General features: G+C 42.5%; 1 protein-coding gene across 14 annotated transcripts in view; it reads right to left on the minus strand.

Moving 5' to 3' along the window:
- Window positions 1–9532, minus strand: part of CALN1 (calneuron 1) — a 685843-nt gene that overhangs the window by 186666 nt on the left and 489645 nt on the right. Inside the window, exon 7 of one of the 14 annotated variants that reach the window (XM_017895198.1) lies at window positions 135–219. The exons of the other annotated variants lie outside the window; for them this stretch is intronic. Coding sequence (XP_017750687.1) covers window positions 166–219 — 54 coding nt within the window. The 3' untranslated portion in view covers window positions 135–165. Of the gene's footprint in view, window positions 1–134; window positions 220–9532 lie in introns of those variants that run through there. 14 annotated transcript variants of the gene reach the window in all.

The following is a 9532-nucleotide window of genomic DNA, read 5'->3' on the forward strand; positions in this document are numbered from 1 at the left end:
TTTTTTTTTTTTTTTTTTTTTTTTTTTTAAGTGTGGAAAGGGTATGTGTGGTGAATACTTTCAGCAAAGTTGAGAGACGAGTGTCACCCACTCCTGACTCCATCAGCACAAGAGGACCGTGGTCAGACTCCATGATGCTCATAGGACCAGAATCCATTTCTAGTTCTAGTCTCTTTCAATTCCTGGGCAAATCAAGTGATGTCTCTTCAGAGCTGTATTCTTTAAAAAAAAAAAAAAAAAAATGCATATTTAGGGTAATCCCAGCACTTTAGGAGGCCGAGGCAGGCAGATCACCTGAGGTCAGGAGTTCGAGATCAGCCTGGTCAACATGGTGAAACCTTGTCTCTACTAAAAATACAAAAATTAGCTGGGTGTGGTGGTGGGTGCCTGTAATCCCAGCTACGTGGGAGGCTGAGACAGGAACCCAGGAGGCGGAGGTTACAGTGAGCCGAGATGGTGCCACTGCACTCCAGCCTGGGCAACAGAGAAGATTCTGTCTAAAAAAAAAAAAAAGAATAAGAAAAAATAATAAAATAAAAGCATATTTAGAGGATACAAATGCAGGTTTCTTATATGTATATATTGCATCATGAACCCAACATCTGGACAGTGTACATTGCACCCAATAGGAAATTTTTCAAACCTCACCTCCGTGCCAGTCTCCCTCTTTATGGAGTCCCCAATATCTATCATTCCCTCTGTACGTCCATCTGTACCCGTTGTTTAGCTCTCACTTATAAGTGAGAACATGCGGTATTTGACTTTCTGTTTCTGAGCTATTTCACTGGTAGTAGCTTCCGCTTCCATCCGTGTTGCTGCAGAAGATATGATTTCATTCTTTTTATGGCTGAGTAGTATTCTATGGCGTCTATGTGCCACATTTTCTCTATCCATTCCTCCATTGATGGATAAGTAGGTTGATTCCATATCTTTGCTATTGTGAATAGTGCTGCAACAAACATACCAGTGCAAGTATCTTTTTGATATAATTATTTCTTTTCTGGTAGTGGGACTGCTGGATTGAATGGCAGTTCTAATTTTAGATCTCTGTTAATAGTTATATTCTTCCACTCTACCTCCATGCAGGTGCAAACTCCTACACCATTACCTGGTCTTGATATTAGGACTTTTTATTTTATTCTAATTTAATTTGTTTTTGAGACAGAGTCTCACTCTATTGCCCAGGTGGGGTGCAGTGGTTCAATCTCAGCTCACTGCAACTTCCACCTCCCAGGTTCAAGCGATTCTTGTGCTTCAGCCTCCTGAGTAGCTAGGATCACAGGCTTATGCCACCATGCCCAGCTAAGTTTTGTGTTTTTAGTAGAGATGGGGTTTCACCATGTTGTGCAGGCTGGTCTTGACCCTCTTTCCTCAGGTAGATCTGTTCGCCTTGGCCTCCCACAATGCTGGGATTACAGGTGTGATCCACTGCACCCAGCCTAAGGCTTATTATTTTAAATGAATTTCACATAATCAGCAAAGTCACTACTCCTTGTCAGTTACTATTCATTGTCAGTCCAATGAGTAGTATAGATGTGGAATCACTGGACTGACAATGACAATAACACAAAAGGTATCTGAAAGATTACTTCTCATTCATTTATTCACAGTGCCAGAAACTGTGCCAGATGCTGGGTATACAACAGTAAACAAGATAGACAAGGAATCAGAAACTGAGCTTACATCCCCACTTCTAAAGACAGATGTTTACATCTTAATAGAAATTTCCCTACCAAATGTATTTATACACAGAACCCAGTTCTGTTTCAATGTTAGCACGTGAGATCTAGCTGATGAAAATATTACCTGTATTTCCCCCTTGGGAGTCAGCCCCAGAGACCAGTAATTACCAATCTCTTTTCTGCCATAAAACCCGTAACAGATTACGTTCACATGTGTACTGTACTCCCATGGGTACTGTTACATGAAATTTGCAAACTTCTTTCTCTCATTATTAAACAAACAAAAAGGAGTAAGAAAATGTGTGCGGGCAATTTTCCATTTGCTGTCTCCACAAGTCATTCCCTGCACCTCTCTGCCCTGGGCCCTTGGAAACTGATCTCTGTAGATTGCATCTCCTAGATAAACTTGCTGCTAGCTGCTGTTTGGGTTAGGCCAATTCAGACAATGGCAAGAAATCCAAGGGCAGCAGAAGAGAGAGGGCAGGGACCTCCTCCCCTGCGTACTTTCTGACAAAACTCTGCTACTCTGGCAGTAGCTATGTCTCTTCATAAGCCTATTTCCCGCTGAGTGGCACCTCTTCCAGCCCTCCTGAGGTTCCAGTAACCCTTTCCCTTCAGCCCTTGGAGTGGGAACATTCTCCAGCTATTGTAGCCTCAGGGAGCCCGATCATATCTTGTTTGCTCCTTTCACCTGCCTACCCTATGTCCATCATCTCTTCATTTGTATCTGTGTGTTGCATTTTCTCATAAAACAAGATGAAAGTGAACGAGAGGAAAGTTACTATAAGAATAACCTTGAGGCCAGGGACAGTGGCTCACACCTACAATCCCAGCATTTTGAGAGGCCAAAGCAGGAGGATCACTTGAGGCCAGGAGTTTGAGACCGGCCCGGGCAACATAGCAAGATCCCATCTCTACAAAAAAGTTTTTTTTTTTTTTTTTTGAGATGGAGTCTCGCTCTGTCACCCAGGCTGGAGTGCAGTGGCTGGATCTCAGCTCACTGCAAGCTCCGCCTCCCGGGTTCACGCCATTCTCCTGCCTCAGCCTCCCGAGCAGCTGGGACCACAGGCGCCCGCCACCTCGCCCGGCTAGTTTTTTTGTATTTTTTAGTAGAGACGGAGTTTCACCGTGTTAGCCAGGATGGTCTTGATCTCCTGACCTCGTGATCCACCCGTCTCGGCCTCCCAAAGTGCTGGGATTACAGGCTTGAGCCACCGCGTCTGGCCGGTAAAAAAGTTTTAAAAAATCAGTCGCGCATCGTAGCATGCACCTGTTGTTCCAGCTACTTGAGAGGCTGAGGCAGGAAGATCACTTGAACCCAGGAGTTTGAGGCTGCAGTGAGCTATGATGGCACCACTGCACTGCAGCCTGGGTGACAGAGCAAGACCCAGCCTCCAATAAATTAATTAACGTGAGTAGAAGCCAGTTACTTGTAACAAATACCAATACTGAGTCCATGCTGGGAACTGCTGGCAGAAGCCATGCTGTAGTTGAGCCCTCTGCATTTGCTACCATTTGAATGGACATTCTGGACCATATAAAGAGTGAATATTTCCCCTTATCTCAACCTTTCACACTGGTGAGCTCAGGGGGCTAGAAACTGTGAGACTGACTAAGAAAATTTCAAATTCCCCTAGAAACCTTTCACTCTCCAATACCTTTTAAAATTCCACTTTGGGTGCCGTGAGAAGATTTCTCTTCCACATCTTTTCTACAAATTGCTGAAAGCTTTAAACCAGTTTTATCTATAGTATGTCACAGCAATGTGGGTCTTTTTTCCTTCTAGTGCCTGGTCTGTCAGGAATCGCCGGGCCAAAAAGAAAAAAGACAAACCCTGGTGAGATGAACAAAGTAACAAGGAAAAATGAAATCAGAAGAGCTCAGCGGGATCTCATCAATTCAAAGCTCACTCAAATTCTAGTAACCTTGAAAGATTCAAGTATAATAAGTTCTCATCTAAGGATCTGAGGTTGGCCTTCAAATACTACAAAGAGGACAGATTTATACATTGGTATCCAAGATTTGAAACTGGTATTTAAGTTTTAGAATCTCAATTACCAGGTAAGCCTGGATAGTTTACCCTTGCTAGTGTCACAAATTAGGGTCACCTGTACTAAACAGTAAGTTCTAAGAAACTTTATTTTATTATTATTATTATTTATGTATTATTATTATTATTTTGAGACAGAGTCTCGCTGTCACCCAGGCTGGAGTGCAGTGGCACAATCTCGGCTCACTGCAACCTCTGACTCCCTGGTTCAAGCGATTCTCCTGCCTCAGCCTCCAGAGTAGCTGGGATTACCGGCATGAGCCACCATGTCCAGCTGATTTTTGTATTTTTAGTAGAGACGGAGTTTCACCATGTTGGCCAGGCTGGTCTTGAACTCCTGACCTCAAATGATCCGCCCACCTTGGCCTCCCAAAGTACTGGGATTACAGGCGTGAGCCAATGTGCCCAGCCTAGGAAACTTTTTCTCTTCTTTTTTCCGTGTCCTCTCTCCTTCATTTCCAAATTCCACTTTTCTTTTTCCCCTTACCCCCTTGGTCACCACTTTATATGTTTTATATGTAATATTGATACATATACTGTAATAATAGATTACACTTATGAGCACTTATTCTGTATTTTAAATGCTACACGTATATTAACTCATCGAACCTGGATAGCAGTGCAATGAGATTATCACCATTTTGCAAATGGGAAAACTGAGGCACAAAAATTAAGTAACTCACCTAATGTAGGAGGTAAATAGTGGGGCTGGCACTAGGACCTATGAAGTTTGGCTGAAGAATTCATGTTCTTATCCCCTCTGATACACTGCCCCCAAAATACGTGTTGTTTTCAACGTCCATGTATTTTAACATAAATGTCTCCGCTATGACTCTCATTCTGTTTCTTTTTTGACTAAAGAGAACACTGTTAAGGTTTATCCACGTTACTATGTATGTATATCTGGATTGTTGCTGAGTATGTCATGTTATACACTTTGGCCTACCCATTCCCCTCGGGATGGACACTGAAATGGGAGTGTTCCCTTATCCCCCCTCGCAGGATGTGCGACAGGGTTGTGGCTCACTTCTTTGGTGCCCTGCTGCTCAAACTCCTAAGGAAGCACGCAGACGGGCAGGTGCAGAGGTCGCAGAGGTCGTGGGGAGCATTTCTGGGCTCCGATCCCACAGCAGTGTCTAAGGGTGTGTGTTTACAGCTCCTGAAACCTCGGTGGGCATGTGTTACATTGTGCTGCAGATAGCTTGTATTAATCAGCTCAGTTAGACCCTCTGCCTTACCACAAGGACAGAGGGCTTTCTATATCCTGGGTTCTTGCCCTAGTGTATTGGAAAAATTGGATCACATGTGGGGCTTGGAGAATGCATGTCAGGTTTTATTGAGTGGTGGAGATAGCTCTCAGCAAGATCATTAATATCATTTTTGAAAGAACAACTGGCTGGGCGCAGTGGCTCATGCCGAGATTGCGCCACTGCACTCCAGCCTGGCAATAGGGCGAGACTCTGTCTCAAAAAACAAACAAACAAAAAAACAGAAAACAAACAAACAAAAAAGAACAACCCTTTATTCCATTCCAAAGTATAGATATATTTAACTTATTGAACACTTCATTAAAAATGCATGCCTGTTTCCCTCTGTATAAATAAGTTTGGGGTTTGCAAGAAACGTTAGGAATGAGATGGGCTTTGGGTATGAGTCTTCCAATATTGACCAATGTCATGTTCTATCAGTCCATGAAGAAATCTGTAAGGAATAGATGGTTTCACTGATTTGGGTTGAGCTTAGAATCAGCACCTTAAAAATACTGCCAGACTTTGAGTTAGGAGAGACTGTCTTTGAGGATTCAGGGGAAAATAAGAATGTTTTCCAGTTCCGTTTTTTTTTTTTTTTTTTTTTTTTTTTTTTTTTTTTTGACAGAGTCTCACTCAGTCGCCCAGGCTGGAGTGCAGTGGTGCGATGTCGGCTCACTGCAAGCTCCGCCTTCCAGGTTCACGTCATTCTCCTGCCTCAGCCTCCCAAGTAGCTGGGACTACACGCACCCGCCGCCACACCCGGATAATTTTTTGCATTTTTAGTAGAGATGGGGTTTCACCGTGTTAGCCAGGATGGTCTCGATCTCCTGACCTCGTGATCCACCTGCCCCGGCCTCCCAAAGTGCTGGGATTACAGGCGTGAGCCACCGCGCCCAGCCTATTTTCTTAATTTTTAAGACAGGGTCTCACTTTGTTGCCCAGGCTGGAGTGCAGTGGTGCCACTGTAGCTCACTGCAGCCTCTACCTCTTGTGTTCAAGTCGTCCTCCTGCCTCTGCCTTCCAAGTAGCTGAGAACACAGGCACATGACACCCCACCCAGCTAAACGTTTTATTATTCCTTATAGAAACAGTGTCTCTTTATGTTGCTCAGGCTGGTCTCAAAGTCCTGGGCTCAGGTGATCCTCCCGCCTCAGCCTCCCAAAGTACTAGGATTACAGGTGTGAGCCACCATGCCCAGCCTCACTTTTTAAAAAGCATCCCTTTAATTGTTTAGATACCAAGACACTACTTTTGGAAAAGCACAATCCTTTGTGTGAGCCCTAGAAAGAAGGTGCCAACCTTCTATAAGGAAAACCAAAGCTTCCTTTCACTGGGAGATGACATGATTTTATACTCATGAGCCAGGAGGAACTTTAATAGACATCTCATTCATTCTACAAAGAAGGGCTTCAGAGCTGCTATTTGAAAAACAGTAACAACAAACAAACATTAAATGCACTTAAATGGCTTATAATTAACTTCCTACATAGGGACTCACCTCATTTATTTAAAAGAGATCCCTTTTTCCAAGGTTTTCTAGGCAATATCGTTCAGGACATAGGCATGGGCAAGGACTTCACATCTAAAACACCAAAATCAATGGCAACAAAAGCCAAAATTGACAAATGGTATCTAATTAAACTAAAGAGTTTCTGCACAGCAAAAGAAACTACCATCAGAGTGAACAGGCAACCTACAGAATGGGAGAAAATTTTTGCAATCTACTCATCTGACAAAGGGCTAATATCCAGAATCTACAAAGAACTCAAACAAATATACAAGAAAAAAACAAACAACCCCATCAAAAAGTGGGCAAAGGATATGAACAGACATTTCTCAAAAGAAGACATTCATACAGCCAACAGACACATGAAAAAATGCTCATCATCACTCGCCATCAGAGAAATGCAAATCAAAACCACAATGAGATACCATCTCACACCAGTTAGAATGGCAATCATTAAAAAGTCAGGAAACAACAGGTGTTGGAGAGGATGTGGAGAAATAGGAACACTTTTACACTGTTGGTGGGATTGTAAACTAGTTCAACCATTATGGAAAACAGTATGGCAATTCCTCAAGGATCTAGAACTAGATGTACCATATGACCCAGCCATCCCACTACTGGGTATATACCCAAAGGATTATAAATCATGCTGCTATAAAGACACATGCACACGTATGTTCATTGCGGCACTATTCACAATAGCAAAGACTTGGAATCAACCCAAATGTCCCTCAATGACAGACTGGATTAAGAAAATGTGGCACATATACACCATGGAATACTATGCAGCCATATAAAAGGATGAGTTTGTGTCCTTTTTAGGGACATGGATGCAGCTGGAAACCATCATTCTTAGCAAACTATCACAAGAACAGAAAACCAAACACTGCATGTTCTCACTCATAGGTGGGAACTGAACAATGAGATCATTTGGACACAGGAAGGGGAACATCACACACTGGGGCCTGTAGTGGGGTGGGGGGAGGGGGGAGGGATAGCATTAGGAGATATACCTAATGTAAATGATGAGTTAATGGGTGCAGCACACCAACATGGCACATGTATACATACGTAAGAAACCTGCAGGATGTGCACATGTACGCTAGAACTTAAAGTATATATATATATAAAAGTTATTCCCTGAAAAAAACAAACAAACAATAACAGCAAAAAAGAGATCCATTTTTTACCGATATGGTATATGCACAACCAAAAGATATACTGTTGAAAGTTCGAAGTTAGGCATATGGTAGTGACCACTTAAAATATTTCACAATTTAAAATTATTGCAGCTATGTTCTGGGGCATAAAAAGATGCCCCAGTGTCACTCAATTGAGTGATCTCTAAATAATTTACAAAGATGACTTAGTATTTAAAAGCCTACAGGATCTTGGCTGGGTGCAGTGGCTCACACCTATAATCCCAGCACTTTGGGATTACAGGCTGAGGTGGGCAGATCACGAGGTCAGGAGATCAAGACCATCCTGGCTAACACGGTGAAACCCCATCTCTACTAAAAATACAAAAAATCAGCCGGGCATGGTGGCGGGCACCTGTAGTCCCAGCTACTCGGGAGTCTGAGGCAGGAGAATGGCATGAACCTGGGAGGTGGAGCTTGCAGTGAGCTGAGATCACACCACTGCACTCCAGCCTGGGCAACCGAGCGAGACTCCGTCTCAAACAAAACAAACAAACAAACAAACAAAAAACCGATCTTTCTTGATCTTCTTCCTGCGGAAAAGGACAGTAGCAATGCTTCTTCGAGCTTTTCACTGTTGAAATATGGAGTTTTGCAAAACCATCAACACCACACTTCTGCCCTCCAAGGACAACCAGGGAGTATCATCTTGCATTCAATCTACACAATACTCAATAGAAAAATCAGCTGAGACAATTTCTATTTTGCAGGTTAACCTGAAGGATATGCAGTCTGTCTATGCTCCTGTGTAAGACCAGATAACAGATAGTTCTGGTGCTCCTTGTAGTTTCGATCCCAACAATTCAACTCTTACAGTCAACTCTGTTGTCATAAAGCAAGCAGCCATGGACAATACAAATTAGTGTGGCTATGTGGCTATGTTGCCGTAAAACTTTACTTGCAAAATAGGTGGCCAGCTGGACATGGCCTTTGAACCTTGGTCTGTGGAATCCTGCCCTAGGTCAATGGTTGATATGGTTTGGATTTGTGTCTCCACCCAAGTCTCATGTTCAATTGTAATCCTCAATGATGGAGGTGGGGTGGTGGGAAGTGGTTGGATCATGGGGGCAGATTTCTTATGAATGATTTAGCACCATCTTTCTGGTACTGTCCTCTTGATAGTGAGTGAGTTCTCACAAGATCTGGTTATTTAAAAGTGTATGGCACCTCCCTCCTCTCTCTCTCCTGCTCCTGCTATGTAAGATGCACCTGCTTCCTCTTTGCCTTCTACCATTATTGTAAGTTTCCTGAGGCTTTTTCAGAAGCCCAGCAGATTCTAGCATCATGCTTCCCATAGAGCCTGCAGAATCATGAGCCAATTAAACCTCTCTTCTTTATACATTACCCAGCCTCAGGTATTTACAGCCATACAAGAACAGACTAATACCATGGTTCTTAACATTTTGGGGAGCAAGTGGTGGTTCCTGACCCCTTTGAAAGCCTAATGAAAATTATAGTTCTTCTCTTCCAAAAAATGTAAAGCTCTGATTAATTTTACATGCAACTTTGTAAGATGTAAATGTCCCAGGTGATGAGGGTTTCTCTAGACACTCTAAAATTTATCACTGAATTCTGTCAGGACAACAGAAAGATATGTCCTTGGTTCAATTTCCCCAGAAGAAGCCATTTCTAGAATATTCTTTGCCATGATGTCATTGATTTTTATTGAGAACTGTTTAGGGAACATATATTTGAAACCTGTTCACTTGTTTATTCCAATAATGTAGTGGATAAACAGTTCAAAATGGAAACAACTTAAATATTAAACCTAAAACTATAAAATGTATAGAAGAAAACAGAGGAAGCCTTGATCTAGACAAATATTTCTTTTTTTTTTTTTTTTT

The sequence above is a fragment of the Rhinopithecus bieti genome, unplaced genomic scaffold (assembly GCF_001698545.2).
Source record: "Rhinopithecus bieti isolate Rb0 unplaced genomic scaffold, ASM169854v2 scaffold_23236, whole genome shotgun sequence".
NCBI classification, from domain to species: Eukaryota; Metazoa; Chordata; class Mammalia; order Primates; family Cercopithecidae; genus Rhinopithecus; species Rhinopithecus bieti.